General features: G+C 35.7%; 1 protein-coding gene across 1 annotated transcript; it reads left to right on the top strand.

Annotated features, from left to right (window-relative positions):
- The first annotated feature begins 1,991 nt into the window (after window positions 1–1,991).
- LOC107611202 (uncharacterized) lies at window positions 1,992–20,786 on the top strand. Its single transcript, XM_088496167.1, has 6 exons — window positions 1,992–2,418; window positions 2,691–2,790; window positions 19,421–19,515; window positions 19,644–19,751; window positions 19,923–20,264; window positions 20,475–20,786. The coding sequence occupies exons 4-6, from the start codon at window positions 19,686–19,688 to the stop codon at window positions 20,508–20,510; spliced, it is 444 nt and encodes a 147-aa protein (XP_088352293.1). The 5' UTR covers window positions 1,992–2,418; window positions 2,691–2,790; window positions 19,421–19,515; window positions 19,644–19,685; the 3' UTR covers window positions 20,511–20,786.
- The last annotated feature ends 1,703 nt before the right edge of the window (window positions 20,787–22,489 follow it).

The raw sequence follows: 22,489 nt of genomic DNA, 5'->3' as shown, positions 1-22,489 counted from the left end.
AAGATTTCTGGGTTGTGCGTACACATGCCTTATGCGTACGCATCTTTTTCTATTTGTGTGTACGCATGGCTTATGCGTACACATCTTCTTCAATTTTGCGCGTACGTATGGCAGATGCGTATGCACGACTTGCAACGCGACTCACTTAAAATGGCACGTGACTCGTGATTTTAGGCCAATTCTGAGCCCAATCCAACTCATTTCGGAAGCATTTAAAGTATGGACAAAGGGAAAATGAACCGAGTAGTGTTAGAATAGTTTTAAAAATTTTGATTTTTTATCATGTTTTAGAATAGAATTCTAGAGAGAGAAGCTCCAACTTCTCTCTAGAATTTAGAGTTTCTTAGTTTAAATTCTCCTTAAATTTAGGTTTTTATCTTGTTCTAATTTAGTTTTCTTTATATTTCTTTGTTCTATCATTTTAATTCACTTAGTTTTTAGCTGTTAGTTTCTTGTTTCATGCTATTTTAGTTTTATGAATTCTAGTTGAAATTTTTTTCCTTTAATGCAATTTTGATATTTTTGATGTTATTGATACTTAATTGAATTGTTGTTATTGCTTTCTTGAGTTTGATAGTTATAGCTTTTGTAATTCATGCAATTTATGATGCTTTCCTTTTATGTCTTCCAAGTGTTTGATAAAATGTCTCTTTCAATTATAGAGTAGATTTTACACTCTTAGCTTGGGATTGAGGACTTAGGTGACCTTAAGTCATTGATGTCCAATATTGATTGGGGATTTAGAGTTGTTAGTTGATTTTGCTTTCACTAATGCTAGTCTTTCACTAAGCTAATTAGTGAGTTAAATAGGATTTGTGGATTAAGATCAATTATGCCTATTTGACTTACCTTCTATGTTAGGGTTGACTAAGTGGGATTAACTCTTCATAATTGTCATGTTTGTGGTCAATGACTAGGATAGAAAATCTTGACTCTCAACCCTTGTCAAGACCCTTTTTAGCATTTGAATCTCTATTCATTTTCTTAGTTAATTACCTTTTATTGCTTCTTTATTTTCTTGCAATTTAATTTTTTGTTAATTGCTATCTCACCCTCGACTTCTCATAGCCAATGATACACACACCTCACTGTAATTTTGTGGGAGAATGACTTGAGATTTAAATCTCCTGGTTGTTTGTTTTGATTTGTGACAATCTTAATCTAAACTTTGATTATGGGCATTTGTTGGTTTGGAACTATACTTACAACGCAATACTTTTGAGAAAATTCTAGACCGACGATTGACCCGCATCACACTACCACAAATATGGGCTTTAGCAACGCCAAAATTTGTAACGCCTTAAAACCGTTCTCTTAGATGGTTTTAGACAACGGTTTTATAAAGTGTTGCTGCTGAAGTTTAATTTTTTACTATACTATAACAACAAAATAAAACCGTTCTCTTTGACTATTTTAAAGAACGATTTTATAACCGTTACAATGATTTGTTTTTAGGCAACGGTTTTTTATTGTTGTTTAAATATTTGTACAAAGGATACGCATAAAAACTGTTGCCAATATTGTAACACTTTAAAACCGTTCTATTAGATTATTTTAGAGAACGGTTTTTACGATGTTGCCGCTGAAGTTCAATTTTTCACTATGTTATAGCAACAAAGTAAAACCGTTCTCTTTGACTATTTTAAAGAACGGTTTTATAACCATTACATCAATTTTTTTATTAAGAAATAATTTTCAAATGTAATTTAAATAATTTAACAATTATTATTTATGGAAAAAATAAATTTAAAACAAATATTAATTTTTGTTTCATTGAATTTTCACACTAAAATTTAACATATAATATTGTTTTGACACTTAAAAAAAATCCAAAATAATAATTTTTTAATATTCTTTAAATAATTTAATAAGTATTGTTTATAAAAAAAATAAATTTAAAACAAATGTTAGGTTTTGTTTCGTTCAGTTCCTCCAAAATTTAATATAATATTCCGTTAACACTTTAAAAGAAATATCCAAAAAGTTAATCTATCAGAGCCCAATAGAAGACTTCCAATTCCCGCTCATTCCTCTAGCGATTCATCATCTTCCCACCCCTTTATCAGCAAGCCCTAACCCCACCAGCATAACCCATTAGTCACCATCTTCCTTCTCTATACTAGGAAGCCCCAACCCACCGCCGAAGAAAGCCGTTCGTGGTGCGCTATTGCTCCGTTTTTGCCTCTGTCCTTGCCGCATACGTAGGTCGCGTCTGCCCTTCTCCTCGCTGCGAACGTTGGTTGTGTCTGCCCCTCTCCTCTTCCCAGAATGCGTGGTCATTACTGGTTGTCTCCTGGCCGTCGTTGCTAAAGCCGCTCCTTGCATTGGGTCGTGGTCTCCCCTGTCGTGGTTGCTCTGCTTCTGAATTGTGCGCGGTCCTTGCCTCCTCAGCTCGTTGTGGCTCAACCACCGATTTAGGTAACTCAAGTCTCTTCTTATTAATAAATTGCTTCGATCTTATATATTGCTTCGATCTTACATTCTCTTTTCTTTTACTGTTAACTACTATTTAATTGAAATCAATATTTTGTGATTCATGAATAATAATAATATATACATAGAGGAACTTAGAAGCAGGGCATATGGAGAAAACCGTGTTCTCTTTTGTTAATAGAATCTATCTATGTCAATGTTTTAAATTAGAAAATAACTCACTCCTCTAATCTAGATTTGAAACAATACTAGTACAGGTAAGAGGAGGGGATTTTCCTAAGTTGATTCACGGTTACTGCGTGAAGCTGTTCATGAATGGCTCCCTCTTAGAGCTGATTCTTTCAATAGTTAAATAAGGTACTTTTTCAATTAGATTTTGGGATTTTTAGAAACTGTTTATGTAAGTAAGGTATTGCTTTTAGGTTTATGAATGATATAAACTAAGTTAAAAAACTTTTTGCCTTTTTAATATGGTTGACTAGGACAAAATTTATACTAATTTTAATTTCTAATAGCTTGTTTGAAATTAAGAAATAAGAACTTGTGATTTATGATCAAGAAATTAAAATAAATCCTGTATTTTAAATACTAAATTCTAAGTTTCTAATTCAAAACTCTTAATGGTTTAAAAAGTGATGAAGAATAAAAAAATAATTTTACAATAAAATTATGTTAACTAATCTTAGATTTTTTCGAAGAGAAAAACAAGTTACAACACCATTATTGCACCTAAAGGAAAATAAAACATAATACTATAAGTACAACAAAATGTATATAAGTTGTGCTTTTTAAAACTTTGTAAAAAAATTTAACTGGGAAAAAACTTAAGAAAAAAAGAGCACATTGACTTATATAATTAAAAGGCGAAAAAAGCTGGGGAAAAACATTAAAAACCTACTATACATTAAACAGTTGCTATTCTCTTTGCCTCAAAGCTCAAATCTCTTTACTAGCCCGTAGTTTTTAATTATCTTCACACTCATAATGAATATGCTATTGATTTCAATAAATTCAAGCAAATTGTTTAGAATAAGTACAGGAGAATTAACTTTTTAATCTGCATGTCTAAGACCACGTGTAACTATAAAATTGCATATTTAATTATAACTTATATTAAATTCGATTAGTATATATATGGTTAGGACTCATATTCATATTTTAGTACCAAATTTAGTACTAGTCATTTCCCTCAACGACCCAAAACCTTCTTATCTAATTTATAATATGCTCCGGTTATTTCTTTTTTCCTCACAGTTATGCAACGTTATTATTTTTTTAAGAATTCTAAAGTATTTCAGCTATATTAATTAATGATTATATAAAGAAAATGTCTATGGATTGTAATTTTGATTTTCAAATAGCTTGTTTGAAAAGTTTTCAATGAAAAAATGTTAACATTCACTAATCACTAATATTGAGAAAATGTTAACATTCGTTAATGACTAATATTAATAATGCCAAACTAGCTTTGGTTTTCAAAACATGGCACAATTAGTTTTTTAATTTGATGTTTTCTATTACTTTTAAATTTCTTCTTGTTTTTTCTACTTAATTATTAAGGCATCCATGTCGTAGCTCAAAAGTACTAACTTGAGCACTTTCTAAGTAACGACAAAGCACAAGCTGTTGAGAATTGCACTGTATTAAGCATTCAACTACACCACTCTTTGTAGCTGCCACCATCTTAGAAATTCAACTATACTACAGGTAAATAATTTAACATGTTATCTCTTTGATTTCTTTTGAAGATTTAATTATTAAGAACATTTAGTGATTGATTGATTGATTAAGCTTCTTTGAATACTTTATTTGATACAAATTGTTAGTTTCATGATTACTTGAGATGTTTCTTTTAAGCATTAGTAGTTGACTTATAGGAATCCTTTAAAATTAATCTGCTCTTGATTGAAAAAATCACCTATCGTTAGTCTAAAGTCCATGTTCGTAAATTTTATTTTAGTTGACAAAGTAATGGACAAAGAGTGGACTAGTTTACCAAGACATACTGAGGAGTACCAACATGGTGTTAATTCTTTTTTGGATTTTCCCTTTTCTAAAGGTAGACCACAAGGACAAGAAATCCTTTGTCCTTGTTCAATATGTAACAACTTTAGTTGGGGGCGAAGGGATGAAGTTTATGATCATCTAATAAGTAAGGGATTTCAAAGAGGTTACACTGTGTGGGTTCATCATGGCGAGAGGATAAGTCACGTGGATATTCATTCCAAAGAGGTTGAGGTCCAACAAGGATTTGTCGATGACATTGAAGGGTTGCTAAACGAGACATTAGGCATGTGCTTGAAGGAGATAAAGACGGTGATGGACCAAACGAAGATGCTGAAAAGTTTTATGTAACACCCTAACTACCAAAGCTCAAGCTTCCGGCTGCGCAACTCTGATAGCTCGGATATTACGACGACACTTATACTATTTAATACTAAAATATGAGCCTGTTTGAAACTTTAAACCGCAACACCACTCCCAAAAATACTTTCGTTCGATAACATACTTCCATAAATACCATACAACTTATAACAACTCATAAAGAGTACATCCATATATATATACAAATATATATAAATAATATTACAAACATAATCCAATACAATCCTTATCCCTCTTACAGATTATATCAAGATAAAGGCGAGGGTACAAGAATAATAATCTAAAGCAATACAGAGTATCTCAACAACAACTAGATAAACTCTTCGTAATTTCTGCGCCCATATCCTGAAAGGGAAAAAATGTAGGGGGTGAGAACATCATCCTCGAAAGCGTTCTCAGTAGAGGGTTTTTGGGAATTACTGTAATAGGATACGTGAAGATAATCACACCAGTGATTAATAACCGTCTTATACCTCTTTTCAAAAACAACGATTTACAGTAAAAGTAAAGTCGGAAATCTTTTCTGAAAGAGGAACCATTCAATTCTCAAAAACTCAAAAGCCTTTCAAAAAGGTTTATCTATGCTGAACCAAAATAGACTTTCATATTTTTCCAAACAGAAACACCAAACCAAAACCAACCATCGGTCCATCTCAATTCAACCACGGCTCTAGGCCCAAACAATCCAACCACCAACCAAATCACCACAATCCAACAGAGTCCCAGATGCAAACACAAATAGAAGGATGCAGGCACAAACAAACAGTTATTGCAAGTAGAACAATTAACAATTAGTCACATAGGCAAACCAAGTATAATATGCACACCCAAACAATGTCACATAAATGCATATGATGCATGCCTGTCCCTAGTGGCTGATGATATCATCTGTCGGTTATATAGCCAACCTGACACGTCCTGGTAGCTAACCATGGACAGAAACACCCCTCGCGGAGCAAGTAGGTTTGAGCTACAACCCCATTGCTACTACCCGCTCAACCCAGAGCCAGTGGAACAACCACTACTGCGGCTACTACCCAGGCGGGTGTTTAAAAGCTCAACCTAGAGTGAGTGGAATCACCACTACTACCGCTACTACCCAGGCGTCACAATCTCTGACCTGGAGCAAGTGGGACGAACCACAACCCTTGCTACTACCCAGGTATCTCAAGCATATATTCATTCAGTCCCAACCATAGATCAACATCCATCTTAGCCATCCGGTTTAAATTCATAATTCATAGTCAGCCATACAGCCCATAACTCATTCGGCAATCAGCCATAAATCAATATCATACACAGCCATTCCGGCCCACGGTTCAATCCAGAACCAGCCAATATTCATAATCATACACAGCCATTCCGGCCCATAACAAAACAGCACTTCCTCCATCCAACATCATCAAATTCATAAAACCGGCATTTAAGCCATAAATCACTTTTTCTCAAATCGCTTCACTTTGAAATCAAGTTTCAACTCTTTTCAGCCTTGGCTTTAGAAACCTCGTTTCTCAAATCATCTTAGGCTCATAAGCCAAATTTACTCAAAGTGAGTTACCTTTTTAAAACAAAGCCACTCTCGGCATTCTCTTTCCAAAACTTCCAAAACCATGGCAAGTTAAGGATTTATTTCAAAGTATTCAAAATCACCCATACAACAATGGGATTTCATAACAAAAGTTTCTCGGCAGAGTCCCAAGTCTTTAGGGGAGAATAACATAACTCATTTCGCCAAATTCATTTAAAATCATTAAAACATTGGCTTTCTGATTTGAGTAAGCAAATAGGATCTAAGCCAAACCGAGTCATGTAATCATTTACTTCTTTCAAAGCCGTTTCCTTTACTTAGGCAAAACCAACTTCAACCCCCATGATAAATTCTAGAACGTTTCAACTGTTCAAAATTGTTTTACTCTTGCAAGAATTCAGAATTCAAAGAGTACTTAAAACCTTTCTCAAAACATTTCAAAATGAAACTTGTCAATAGACATTCAGGTTCTTTCAAAGTCATTGAAACTTCTTTAATTGAAACCCCCAAGTCAAATTCAAAGGCATAAACCCTTTTCACATCCAAACAGCTTTAAAACACAAGTTTCATCTAAATAACCTTCTCCTGAAAGAGATACAATGCCTTTCTTAAGAAGCAAGACTAAATCACAATTTTCTCTTTATTAATTCATTTCGAAAGCATGAATCATCCTTTTCTCGATAATTCAAATAAAATAGTAGAAGTCTTTAACTCATCATTTTCCAGACAACATTTCAATAAAGACTCGGATTTTATAGAAATTTCGGCAGCACCTCCCTTAAAACTTGGACTTTTGCCACCCGGTTCAGGTCCCAACTAAACCGTTTCTCATTCCTTTTCAACAGCTCAAAACCAGAAATCAATTCAAAAGCAAGCTAAATCCAACAGTCGCCTCAATGGCATACCTCAAGGAAACCATTTCAAAAATCAACTCAATATCAACCGATTTAACTCATTTATAAAGCTTTAAAGAATCGGTTCAGCAATAAATCATTTATCAAAACCAGAGCAATTAAAGCAACCCAGGCTGGATTTCAAGAGCATTCTATCTTTTATATCATCAAAATAATTGACTCAATTCAAACCAATCCTCAACGGATTAAACTCATTTCAAATATTTAAAGAATCAACTTCAAACATTACATTTCACAAGCCACATAACAATTCAGCCAAGCCAACATCCATAATCATTCGAGTCAATCAAATAATACATAAGGCAGATACAATCACTAATTACACCATATCTCACATCAGTATCCATATGTAATAATTCCAATAATAAACTGTAGTTTTCGGAAAGCGCCCCTACCTCGAAACGCAAAACCATAGCCCAAACACGTCACAGAATCCTTTCCGCCTTGACCCGAGATCAACAATCAAAATCCCGTCAGCCAAATCCTCAGTTCCACGCCACTTTCGCAACAGTCTCAAAAACTCTAATCGCAACATATAACATCCGAAACTCAATCATATAGCAATTAACGCCACAAACCTCAGCGTAAGATAACAGAACAGTAACAAAAGGGCTTTCAAATCGAAACGCTTACCGAACCGAAGAAGAAACGGTGACGGTCTGCGAACCGGTTCAGCGGCAGCCCAGCAGCCACCTTGAGCGACAGCGACGACAATTTTCGATCGCGCCAACTGAAACCAACACGCAGTGACTACGGTATTCTCGGAATTCAAAAAGGACAAGAACCTCAAATAAAACCCTTACCGGCAAAGCGTTCTCCGGCGGCAGAAAGGTTTTCCGGTGACCATACACAACAGACCCCCAACCACAGCAGTAGCGGTGCAGCCGCTCACAGCGCAAGCAGCAGCGGCGGCCCAGAGCAACAGAAGCGTTATGGAGCACTGGGGGTTTTCGGCAAGCAACGAAGGCCAACATCAACGGCGGTGAACGGTAGTGGAGACAGTACGGATCTGAGGCGTTTCCATCGACAGAGCAGGCAGTGGCAGCTGGGCGCGGCGGTGGTGGCCGCTTCTGACAGCGACAGGAGCTCCAGCGGCGTCGCGGTGGCTTATCCCCTTCCTCCCGTCGCATCATCTCTCTGTCTCCTCGGGCTCCTCCGACGGCGGCGGTCAAGGTTCAACGTCGAAGGCAGAACGGTAGGGACGAGCTCCTCTAGCTCGCACATGGTAGCTGCCCCCTCGAACCCCCCTTCTCGGCGCTGCTGTCTCTCTCTCTTCGCGATTGGCAGTGGCGAATGACGAGCTTCGACGACGAGGCGTGGCACGGTGGCGGCGGTGCCGTGGCATCGACAAGGCATGGCGAACTGGGGAGCGAACAGTGGCGGCTCTGCACAGCGCGGCGGCAGTGAGCTCTCTCTCTCTCTCTCCCCCCTGGCCGGCGCACTCTCCCTTCTCTGCGTTTTCTGCTTCTGTTTCCTTTTCTCTTAGGAAATTGTTGGGTTGCAGGTTTGCTGAAGGGAAGAAGAAAAGGGGTGGCGACTGCTATGCTTAGGAATTAGGGTTTTATTTTCAAAAGCTAGGGTTAGGGGCATTTTGGTAATTTCAAATAAAGTTGAGAATAATATGATAATTGAAACCCAAATTAAATCCAACACTAGAGGTATATAGAAAATACTACTTGCTCATCAATTTCACAAATTATTTTCAATAAAATGCCCAAATCTAAAAATTAGAAATAATATACTTAATTTCTTCATTTTCCAAAATAGCAGTAATAATATTTAAAATATTACTTATCTAATCCAAATCATATAAAATCCTTATTGTTTCATAACTATCAACCTTATACTTTAAATATAGAAAATAATTCAATAATTATAAAATTGGATAATAATCATAGCTTATCTCAAATCCAATAAATCAAAGATTGCCTTAATTATCTTTAATAAAATAATCTCTGAAATTAAGGCTATAAATAACTGTAGGATTTGAGACTTGATCATAATAAGACTTTTCAAAAGTTCTGGGTCTTACATCCTACCCACCTTATAAAAATTTTCGCCCTCAAAAATTGATACAAAATGAAAGAACTTCCATAATAGTTCACCCATGAAAACATTTAAGGAAGAAGCAAAAATATCTCAAAATAATATCATATATACTATTTTTTTAAATACTTTGATTGTCATAAGCATAAGGATGTAAAGGTAGGAGTGTGATTGCAAAGCAAACGTTACAAGATAGGCTCGATGCACAAGGTCATATGATCTCAAAGCTTTACAAAAACTTGAGGTACCAAATAGGATGCAAATCAAGATGGGCGTTCACAAAGCAATGATGACATGGTTTAAACATGTGATAGTAAGGCAAGGCATCGAAGGCTATAAAACATGATGGGGTTAAAACGACGTGCTTAACCTCCGCACACTAATCTCATCTCAACCTCCAAGCTTCAACTTTCCAACCCCATTAAGCACTTTACAATCTTCATATCCGATCATAGGCCAGACAACTGCAAGCCCGTTCGCAAGGAACGAAACACCCAAAATTCATAACGTTGCATACCTACCGCTTCAACTTCCGTGTACACATATCACGTCTTAAAGAACTAACGCATCGCGTTACTACGTCTACAAGTCGCACGTGATATCAAAACAATTCTCGAGTCTACTCAGAAGGATACCAGATTTAGAACGGAGAGACAATTGTCAAGGGTAATACTCATAGATTTAAGAGAATGTATCCAATTCCCAGATAAACAAAGACGCTCAAGCAATGAAGTTTGCTAGAAATAAATCAATTGACAACTTCAAAGATAACCCTTGAATCCAAGAAATTCAATAGGACTAATAAGAAGAGAACCAGCGCCTTAGTTCGAAACAAATTCAAATTGAGTCGAAGAAGTAGGAGGTTTACAAAAAGGAATATCAAACCCAAGACAAAGCTCACAAAACTCAAGAGCACGATTAAAAGTACTCCCAAATACATTGTTCATAAAGGAACCGAAACTTGCGGAAAAACCACTTCGCAATCTAAAAGAAAGGTTAATTAACAACATCCTTCAAGAGAGTAACAAAAGCATAGTCGTGGCTTTGCTTTAATGCAAGTTCATGTTGAAATAGATTTTGTCGAGTTCTAAAAACAAGGTGCACACGGGTTTGGCTAAAGGCTAAAATATTTCTTCAAATATTTTAGAAAGGTAATTAGATGCACAACTTAACCAAAAGCAGTTCATAAAACTCGGGAGAGAAATCAAATGCTTGTTCAAAAATTCTCAAAGTTCATATTCGAACAAGCGTGTATAGAATTCATAGCAAGGATGAAAGTGGAAGTTAAACTCCTTTTAGAAAAGAAACTCCAAGGTAAAAATTTGCTTACAACTTGGTAGAGGAAATAAGTGGTGCGTTACAACGAACCGGTTTCCACTAAACAAGGAAGTTTTTTTTTTCAAAACCTCATTTAAAATAGCGCATGCCAACTTTAAATTAATTTCGTCAAAATTGAACAATGGTTTCAATCTCAATCAAGCAACAGAAAATAAATTCCGTTTAATATTTCTTCAAAGAGAATTCAAAACTTCTTTAAAAGGTTCAAAACAAGACTCCAAAAGTGTTCTTGAAATCACCATCTCAGAAGAACATTCAAGAAGTTTAAGATGCACTAAAAGGAGTCAAGCCATACTAGAAAGGATCTTAAATTAAAGTAGTTCAAACAAGAGCCACTAGACATGAAACATCAAACAAGTTTTAAATTGATCCAAAAGAATACAAAAGTCATAGAAAAGACAACTCAATCATTTGTAATTTCTCAATGATAAATTTTTGACTAAAACTCTTGTAGAGATAATGAGAGAATAAACAATGCACTATTTTGGAACGAATCAAACTGACTCACATACGGATGAGATTCAGAAGATAGGACAACCAAGATCAATGGTAATTTCACAAGATGTAAAAGATTAGTTAAAAACAGGGTCACATATGACATTCATAGAGGTGCAAAGCTTAAGAAGGAACGAGTCCATTCATAAGAATAAAGCTATGAGTCCAACATTTTCAAAAGAACAACAATGGCATAAACCATGTAATATGCTAAACCACTCTCAATTCAGAATAAATTAAGTAAAGCTTATCAAACGAAACTCAACCAGGATAGAAGTGAAAAATCTTTCCTTTCCAAAATTTTAAAAAATATCCAAATACATAATCAAATGAAGAAGTGCACTGGAGTTATAGTAGAATTACTAGAAAGCCAAATTGTAACTTAAGGTAAATGCAGTTCCATAAACCAGTAAAAGCACATGCGATGTATTAGAAATAAATAGTCGTAAAACTCTATAAGAAATCTTCAAGTTCCACATGTGTAGATAAGTATATATCTAATCAACAGCAACTTTCATGAAAATCTCAGAATTAGCTGTAATCATTGTCAAATAAGAGAAAAACTGAATCAACAAGTTCTCTAAGAATGAATTCGGAACCCGGAGTTAAAAGTCACAGCACATTAAGACAAGTTCAAAGCTACATCAAGGAATATTGGAATCAGGAAGAACTCAAACAGAGAAAAACAGATGCAACAAGGATTCCAGACAAGCATATGCAATTGAGATCAAACAAGAATGCATATGAATAGAGAAATAGAGTGGAAACATCAAATTACTTTTCGAAAGGAGTAGCAAACAAGAACTTCAAGTTAGGATATGAAAGAACAGGTCGACTCGAATAGAATTTCAAGACACACAACTAAATAGCCTCGAGAAATAGTTTCTAACGTTCCCAAAACCTGCGATTCGCTTACTCGAAACTCGTATTTCGTCTATGATAACACATTAGTGCTTTCATATACATAAGTCACTAGTTTTAAGCCGGCCAAACTTAATACCAATAATTATGCAATGCAAGACTAACAGTGTTAAATCAATAGATCGTCATGTGCATAAAGCCCTAATCCTTGTCATTCGACAAGACCTAATACATGACAGACACTCAGAGTATGCAATTGAAGCATAGTCAGTCCATTCCTCAGGCCCTACAGGAAGAACTGCTCTGATACCATAATGTAACACCCTAACTACCAAAGCTCACGCTTCTGGCTGCGCAACTCTGATAGCTCGGATATTACGATGACACTTATACTATTTAATACTAAAATATGAGCCTGTTTGAAACTTTAAACCGCAACACCACTCCCAAAAATACTTTCGTTCGATAACATACTTCCATAAATACCAAACAACTTACAACAACTTATAAAGAGTACATCCATATATATATACAAATATATATATAAAGAATATTACAAACATAATCCAATACAATCCCTATCCCTCTTACAGATTATATCAAGATAAAGGCGAGGGTACAAGAATAATAATCTAAAGCAATACAGAGCATCTCAACAACAACTAGATAAACTCTTCGTAACTTCTGCGTCCATATCCTGAAAGGGGAAAAATGTAGGGGGGTGAGAACATCATCCTCGAAAGGGTTCTCAGTAGAGGGTTTTTGGGAATTACTGTAATAGGAAACGTGAAGATAATCGCACCAGTGATTAATAACCGTCTTATACCTCTTTTCAAAAACAACGATTTACAGTAAAAGTAAAGTCGGAAATCTTTTCTGAAAGAGGAACCATTCAATTCTCAAAAACTCAAAAGCCTTTCAAAAAGGTTTATCTATGCTGAACCAAAATAGACTTTCATATTTTTCCAAACAGAAACACCAAACCGAAACCAACTATCGGTCCATCTCAATTCAACCACGGCCCTAGGCCCAAACAATCCAACCACCAACCAAATCACCACAATCCAACAGAGTCCCAGATGCAAACACAAATAGAAGGATGCAGGCACAAACAAACAGTTATTGCAAGTAGAACAATTAGCAATTAGTCACATAGGCAAACCAAGTATAATATGCACACCCAAACAATGTCACATAAATGCATATGATGCATGCCTGTCCCTAGTGGCTGATGATATCATCTGTCGGTTATATAGCCAACCCGACACGTCCTGGTAGCTAACCATGGACAGAAACACCACTCGCGGAGCAAGTAGGTTTGAGCTACAACCCCATTGCTACTACCCGCTCAACCCGGAGCCAGTGGAACAACCACTACTGCGGCTACTACCCAGGCGGGTGTTTAAAAGCTCAACCTGGAGCGAGTGGAATCACCACAACTACTGCTACTACCCAGGCGTCACAATCTCTGACCTGGAGCAAGTGGGATGAACCACAACCCTTGCTACTACCCAGGTATCTCAAGCATATATTCATTCAGTCCCAACCATGGATCAACATCCATCTTAGCCATCCGGCTTAAATTCATAATTCATAGTCAGCCATACGGCCCATAACTCATTCGGCAATCAGCCATAAATCAATATCATACACAGCCATTCCGGCTCACGGTTCAATCCAGAACCAGCCAATATTCATAATCATACACAGCCATTCCGGCCTAAAACAAAATAGCACTTCCTCCATCCAACATCATCAAATTCATAAAACCGGCATTTAAGCCGTAAATCACTTTTTCTCAAATCGCTTCACTTTGAAATCAAGTTTCAACTCTTTTCAGCCTTGGCTTTAGAAACCTCGTTTCTCAAATCATCTCAGGCTCATAAGCCAAATTTACTCAAAGTGAGTTCCCTTTTTAAAACAAAGCCACTCTCGGCATTCTCTTTCCAAAACTTCCAAAACCATGGCAAGTTAAGGATTTATTTCAAAGTATTCAAAATCACCCATACAACAATGGGATTTCATAACAAAAGTTTCTCGGCAGAGTCCCAAGTCTTTAGGGAAGAATAACATAACTCATTTCGCCAAATTCATTTAAAATCATTAAAACATTGGCTTTCTGATTTGAGTAAGCAAATAAGATCTAAGCCAAACCGAGTCATGTAATCATTTACTTCTTTCAAAGCCGTTTCTTTTACTTAGGCAAAACCAACTTCAACCCCCATGATAAATTCTAGAACGTTTCAACTGTTCAAAATTGTTTTAGTCTTGCAAGAATTCAGAATTCAAAGAGTACTTAAAACCTTTCTCAAAACATTTCAAAATGAAACTTGTCAATAGACATTCAGGTTCTTTCAAAGTCATTGAAACTTCTTTAATTGAAACCCCCAAGTCAAATTCAAAGGCATAAACCCTTTTCCCATCCAAACAGCTTTAAAACACAAGTTTCATCTAAATAACCTTCTCCTGAAAGAGATACAATGCCTTTCTTAAGAAGCAAGACTAAATCACAATTTCCTCTTTATTAATTCATTTCGAAAGCATGAATCATCCTTTTCTCGATAATTCAAATAAAATAGTAGAAGTCTTTAACTCATCATTTTCCAGACAACATTTCAATAAAGACTCGGATTTTATAGAAATTTCGGCAGCATCTCCCCTAAAACTTGGACTTTTGCCACCCGGTTCGGGTCCCAACTAAACCGTTTCTCATTCCTTTTCAACAGCTCAAAACCAGAAATTAATTCAAAAGTAAGCTAAATCCAACAGTCGCCTCAATGGCATACCTCAAGGAAACCATTTCAAAAATCAACTCAATATCAACCGATTTAACTCATTTATAAAGCTTTAAAGAATCAGTTCAGCAATAAATCATTTATCAAAACCAGAGCATTTAAAGCAACCCAGGCTAAATTTTAAGAGCATTCTATCTTTCACATCATCAAAATAATTGACTCAATTCAAACCAATCCTCAACGGATTAAACTCATTTCAAATATTTAAAGAATCAACTTCAAACATTACATTTCACAAGCCACATAACAATTCAGCCAAGCCAACATCCATAATCATTCGAGTCAATCAAATAATACATAAGGCAGATACAATCACTAATTACACCATATCTCACATCAGTATCCATATGTAATAATTCCAATAATAAACTGTAGTTTTCGGAAAGCACCCCTACCTCGAAACGCAAAACCATAGCCCAAACACGTCACAGAATCCTTTCCGCCTTGACCCGAGATCAACAATCAAAATCCCGTCAGCCAAAACCTCGGTTCCACGCCACTTTCGCAACAGTCTCAACAATTCTAATCGCAACATATAACAACCGAAACTCAATCGTATAGCAATTAACGCCACAAACCTCAGCGTAAGATAACAGAACAGTAACAAAAGGGCTTTCAAATCGAAACGCTTACCGAACCAAAGAAGAAACGGCGACGGTCTGTGAACCGGTTCAGCGGCAGCCCAGCAGCCACCTTAAGCGACAGCGACGACAATTTTCGATCACGCCAACTGAAACCAACACGCAGTGACTACGGTATTCTCGGAATTCAAAAAGGACAAGAACCTCAAATAAAACCCTTACCGGCAAAGCGTTCTCCGGCGGCAGAAAGGTTTTCTGGCGACCATACACAGCAGACCCCCAACCACAGCAGTAGCGGTGCAGCCGCTCACAGCGCAAGCAGCAGCGGCGGCCCAGAGCAACAGAAGCGTTATGGAGCACTGGGGGTTTTCGGCAAGCAGCGAAGGCCAACATCAGCGGCGGTGAACGGTAGTGGAGACAGTACGGATCTGAGGCGTTCCCAGCGGCAGAGCAGCCCGCGGCAGCTGGGCGCGGCGGTGGTGGCCGCTTCTGACAGCGACAGGAGCTCCAGCGGCGTCGCGGTGGCTTATCCCCTTCCTCCCGTCGCATCCTCTCTCTGTCTCCTCGGGCTCCTCCGACGGTGGCGGTCAAGGTTCAACGTCGACGGCAGAACGGTAGGGACGAGCTCCTCTAGCTCGCACATGGTAGCTGCCCCCTCGAATTTGTCGTCAAGTAAAAAGTCACAATAGAGTGAGGTCGAATCCCACAGGAATTGATTGATCAAGCAACTTTAATTAGAAGAATGTTCTAGTTGAGCGAATCCAGAATTTGGGTTGAGAGTTGCAGAAAATAAAATGCGGGAATGTAAATAACAGAAAAGTAAATGCTAGAATTAAAGGACTGGAAGTAAATGACTGAAAGTAAATTACAGAATTATAAATGGGAATGGGGGATTTGCTCATAAAAGTAAATGGCAGAAATTAAAGAGAATGGGTAAGATCAGAGATGGGGAGTTCATTGGGCTCAGGAGATGTTGCAATTCTCCGGATCAAGTTCATTTTCATCTCTTCCTCAATCAATGCACTCATTGATCTCCTTGGCAATCTTAATTGATTGAATTACAATTTCTTGCAATTCAATCTCTCAAATCTTGATCAATAGCCAATTCCTTGGTCAATTGCTCATGAGAAGAGATGAAGTATGGTCACTGATTATACCACATGCATTTCCCAAATCAAGTATTGAGAGGGTTATAGTCACATACCCATCCAAACCCAATTTGGTCCAGCATGAGAAAGCATTTCTAGCTTGATCTCTTCATTCCTCTTTCAAGGTTCAGAAGAGATCCAAGTTTGAATAGCTTCTTTTCCAAGATAACTACTCAATTGGATGAAGATCGAAAGCTTTCAAGTAAAATCAAGAGAAAAGATAGAAGAAGAATAATGCAAATTAGTATTGATCCATCAAATTACAACAGAGCTCCCTAACCCAATGAAAGGGGTTTAGTTGTTCATAGCTCTAGAAAATAAAAACAAAGATGGAGAATACATCATAAAACTAGAAGAATGCAGAGAAGGTAAAATACAGAGAGTAGTTCTCTTTTCCAACTTTCCAGAACTCCTTAAACAATTCAAAGCTACTCCTATATATACTACTTTTCTCAGCTTCTAGTTGGCTCTTCAAGTCTTGGGCCTTTGGATCTTGAGTTTGAAGCAGTTCTCTTCTTCATTTGGGCTTGGCTTTACTTGCAGAGAGAAAGTGTGAAGTGGGCAGAGACTTTAGCTCAGGACGTTAGGGGTGTTAACGTTTAGTGAAAATATGAGTTCGAGAACGTTAGTGACAATCAACTTTCTCACTAACGTTCCTAAGTAAAAGCCACGTTAACTTCAACGTTAGTGGCACAAACGTTGCCACTAACGTTGCCTCTAAGTCCTTCGCACACGTTATTGAGACTTAACATTTCGAATAACTTTGAAAAGACTCCTTTGTTCCCACGTTAGAGCCCATGTTAACTTAGTTAACGTGGCTCTTTAACGTGGGCTTGCCATCCTTCGAGAACGTTAGTGACACTCAACATTGTCACTAACGTTCCAAGGTGCCCCTATGTCTTACGTTAGAGTCCACGTTAACTAGGTTAACGTGGCTTCTAACGTGGCCATGCTTAGCCATCCTCAACGTTAGTGACAATGTTGAATGTCACTAACGTTGGCATTTCTTTCACTCATCAACGTTAGCTTCCACGTTAACTAAGTTAACGTGGCTCCTTGGGGGGTTGTGTGGTTGCTTCCAACGTTAGTGACAATGTTGGGTGTCACGAACGTTGTCGACCACTCTTGCTTCTTACGTTAGCTCCCACGTTAACCAAGTTAACGTGGGAGTTAACGTGGTATGTTTCTCCTTAGGCCAACGTTAGTGACAATGTTGAATGTCACTAACGTTGGCGTTTCTTCCCCCCTTTTAACGTTAGAGGCCACGTTGACTAAGTTAACGTGGACTCTAACGTGGCCACTTATGAGCATTTGCCAACGTTAGTGACAATGTTAAGTGTCACTAACGTTGGTTCAACTTCCCCTCTCCACGTTAGAGTTCACGTTAACTTAGTTAACGTGACTCTTAACGTGGTCAATGATGGCTTCGAGAGCGTTATTGGCAATCACTTTTCTCATTAACTTTGCAAGTTACCTCCCATTCCTTGCTTCCTTTGGTCCTGAAATCAAGCAATAGAGCGCATCAAAGTTCTAGTCCAAGTCATGGGCAATGCAACATATAATTTGTCACTAAACTCATGCAAAATCCTCATGAAATAATGTAAAATGCACAATGTATGCTTGAATCAAGGTGTAAGTGAATATCTACCCAAAACTAACTTATTTCCTAAGGGAATGAATGAAACTAACCTAAAAATAGTAAAAAAAAAGTCAGTGAAACTGGCCAAGATGCCCTGGCATCAAGAATCTCGTAACATAAGACTAGGGTGTATATATTAAAGCACTACTTATATACGGTGCACGTGTATATATAAAATCTCTATATATATCCATGGTTTCTGCACACATGTGTATATATAAATGCACCACTTATATATGGTGCACATGTGTATATTTAAGTGCACTATATATATATATATATATATATATATATATATATATATATATATGATTTAAAGAATGCACTATATATATACATGGTTTCTGCACACACACGGTGCAAATATATACAAACTACACAGTATATATTTAAAGAATGCACTATATATATATATATATATATATATATATATATATATATATATATATATATATACATGGTGCAAATGTGTACAAACTACACATTATATATGAAGTATCTTTTAGTCTTTGTTTATATTTTTTTGAAAGGTAAATTTTTGGCCTTTTTAAATATGTTGTGGTATTTTAGTCTCTTTAAATATATTTTTGTAATTTTATTAGTATATTTGTATAGAGACAACTGTGAGAAAAACACGAGGACCTACGCAGTGCTTGAAGATTCATGTAAGACAGTTGGAAGATAAAGAAGAAATTACTCTAGATATTGAAGGAGAGGCAATTGGTCCTACTGATGAAGATGTAAACAACTTGAGCAAATTTTTGGGCACGGTGGCAAGAAATTCAGATTTTTGTCCATTAATTTACACAAATTAGAAGGGGATTAAGGATAAAGAGGTTATTTGGGAATATGTTCAAGTGAGAATATTAGTCTTGTTTTTTTTTAAAAACTTAAGAAAACATGCACATATATTTTATCCTTACTATCAAATAATATTTGTATTTTGTAGGCTAAATTCAATATTCCAATTCAAGGAAAAAAGATGGTGCTTGCTCGTGTCAATGACAATTGGAGACGGTATAAGACCACAATCAAGCAAACTCACTTTTTGCCATACAAATGTATTAATGAGATGCTGAAAAATCGTCCTAAAAGCATACCTGAGAGTCATTTTCGAAAGTTGATTGCTTATTGGAGAACTGAGAAAGTTAAGGTAAGCTATGTGAAACCTAGTTTAATTATTTATGCAATTATATTATATACATTTATGACCGAAAAGTGATGACTTTTTTATAATATTTGTCTCTTGCTATGTAGAAAATGTCTGCGCAAAATAAGAAAAATAGGGCACAACAGAAATTTGTGCATCGGAAGGAGCCAATAAATTTTGCAAGAATATACGTGCAAGATTGGTACAATTTTTAAACCTTGTATATTTGTGTCTCTTGCAGTATGTGTCTTTGAGTATCAAGTATATGTTGATTTAAGAAACTAAACTTATTTTAACTCTATATAAATGCTATTGGAACTGAACTTACAGGCTGCTTCTAAGGAAAATAATGAATCACCTACTCAAGCAGAAATGTTTGTTGAGACTCGCCAAAACATAAAGGGCAAATCATTGGATGAAGACACTTTGGATGTTATTGTAAGTATTGGGAGTTAATTTAGGTAAAATAGGTTATGGTTTCTTGTGCCCTGATGATATTCTTAATTTGTAGTATTTGCTTGGATATTGTCAATATATATTTTTAGTCCAATTGTTTAATTAGTTACATTATTTTTTTTATTATTCTTATTTTTCTTTAAATTAACATAGGCACATCTACAAGCTGAGAATAAAAAGTCTAAAGAATCGGCAATTAGAGCTTTCCAATCCATATTTGGGAAAGAGAAGGCAGGGCGAGTGCGATACCACGGAAGAGTTACCACACCAACTTTGTTGAAGAAAAATGAAGAAATTGCCACCCTTAAGCAGCAACATGCAGCTGAAAAAGCAACATTAGAGGGTAAGGTTGATGTGATGCAAAAAGAAGTAGATGAACTAAAGTCTCTTGTTAGGATAATGCTGCAACAAAAAAGCTCAGGAGTGGACCTTGAGATTTTAGCTGCTCAACTAGGAAGCACTCCAGGCAGTCCGAACAATGATGCTAATGAGAAGGTATTATTTGTTATAAAACTTGCTATAAGTGATCATATTTTAAATAATTGTTGATTTATGTTGAAATTGATTCAATCGTTTTTTGTATCCAAATAGAAGAATGTTTTATATACCTCTATCTTCTCTCTCAAATATTTTCTTAGCAAACATTATTAGTATTAGAAATGTGTAATTTTATATTTTATTTACTATTTTTTGTTTTGTTTACAGGAAAATCATGTTGAAGGGGAAATCGAACTTAATTAAGGTCACAAATTTTGAAGTGCAAATGTTAGAGAGTAAAAGTCATGAATTTGTGGACATGATGATGATAAACCTCCTTGTTACTTAGCTTTTTCAACTCTCTTTTGTTATTATATTTTTTGCAAATTTAGATGATATAGTTCCAGGTTGTTATGGTTTAGGCTAGTATTATGGTATTTTGAAAAATGATGATAATACAATTAGAAGTAATTATGACTTAGACTAGTATTATGGCATTTTGCAATGATGATGTAATGTAAGATTGTGGATTTTACATAATACTTTATATATCATATTTGATGGTAAATGTTCAATTACTTCTTTTTAATAATTTGATTCAAATAATTAAGATCATTTATTGACACTAAATTAAAAAAATAGTTGGAACTAATTTCACTACAACATGAGAAAATTGTTGTAAATAAAGAATTAAATAATTACAAAAATCGTTGTCAAAAGTTACAAAAGACAATGGTCTTAAAACTGTTGCCAAAGGCAGACACACAATGACAATGGTATTAAAACCGTTGCAAAAAATGAAGGCAACAACTTAAAACCGTTGTTTTTGTAAACAACAAAACTACATCAGTTTAAAATCGTTGCCTATTTAGCTATGGTATTAAACGTTGATTTTATCAAAGACAACGGTTCAAAATCGTTGTCTATACAGTAACGGTTCAAAACCATTCCTTAAAAATAATTGTCAAAACCGTTGTCTATAGCAGTCACTATGGCAACGATTTTTTTGTTTTCGTTGCCTTAGATAAAAAATCATTGCCTTTGAGCATTGGCAACGGTCGCATATACCACAGGTCAAAAACCGTTGCTGAACCGTTGCCTAAAGTTTTAGGAATGGTTTTCTGATTTATAGCAACGGTTTTCAACCGTTGCGAAAAGCCTTATTTGTTGTAGTGTCAATAATCCATGCCATATAAGAATAAAATTATGATTTAGAATTTAGAATTTATTAAATTATTAATTTTATTTTAAATAAAAGTATATATAATGATATAAATTACTTGATTAATAGAAGATGAAAAATGATATATGAATGGAAGGATCAATCCTCATATGTTCATACGAATAAAAATTTGAATTTAAAGGATCCATCCATATGTAAAGGGAGGATCGATTATGGATCAATCCTGTGGGGCTTCTATTTCAAAATAAGAATATGTTTTTGATTTTTTAAAACGTATCCCAACCACCTTCCACATTTATGAAGGTTTGGAATTCTGTAAAAGGAGATTCTTGGGGTATTGTTTCATAACATACACTACCAAATACTTATGTTCTTATATTGTTCATTTCGTAAGTTTTCAGGTGATTTTATTCTCAAATTTGAGAGATATCATTGGAGTAACTCAGTGCTTCATTTGTAACCCATATACTGTTTCTAGAGAGTTTTCAATTTTAGTTTCTTTGAGATTGTAAGAGAATAGTTTGGGAACCTTGGGAGAAAGAAAAAATGGGTGCATTTTTTATTAAAATTTTGAGAATTGAATACATATTCATGCGTTAAATGCTTAAACTATATGCATTTATCTTTTGAAAAAAAGTTTGTGTCTATATTATGTTTTAAAAGAAAAAAAAAGAAAAAAATGAGAAAATAATAAAAAAGGGACAAAGGTTACCCCGAAAGAAAAGTATGAAAAATTAATGCATATGTGATGTAAATTGAAAAGAATGTATGAGTATGTGAAAAAGTGAATAATGGGTAGTTAGGTTGCATTATAGTTGAATAGGTTATCATAGCTTAGGTAAAAGTTTAGGCTAATCAAAGATTCAAATTCTAGTCTATTTGACCATATACATCTTTACCTTTACCCTACCCTTATTATAACATTGGGAAAGTTCTCATGATATTTGTATGCATACATTGAATAATTATTGATTGTTAATTAGATGAGTAACAAATCTTAGAAAAAATTATTAGAGAAGAATTGAGTGAATCAACCCTATACACTTGAGCGATTAGAGAG

Source organism: Arachis ipaensis, chromosome B8 (genome assembly GCF_059453495.1).
Source record: "Arachis ipaensis isolate K30076 ecotype BB chromosome B8, ASM5945349v1, whole genome shotgun sequence".
Lineage (NCBI taxonomy): Eukaryota > Viridiplantae > Streptophyta > Magnoliopsida > Fabales > Fabaceae > Arachis > Arachis ipaensis.
Note: the sequence above shows the minus strand (reverse complement) of the source record. Positions and strands in the feature narration are given on the sequence as shown.

Bases quoted from the DNA above. Each gene is read 5' to 3' on its own strand.
- LOC107611202 (XM_088496167.1), top strand. From the start codon at position 19,686: ATGTTTGTTGAGACTCGCCAAAACATAAAGGGCAAATCATTGGATGAA. The intron at 19,752-19,922 runs GTAAGTATTGGG...AAATTAACATAG, and splicing joins AAGACACTTTGGATGTTATT to GCACATCTACAAGCTGAGAA. The intron at 20,265-20,474 runs GTATTATTTGTT...TTTTGTTTACAG, and splicing joins ACAATGATGCTAATGAGAAG to GAAAATCATGTTGAAGGGGA.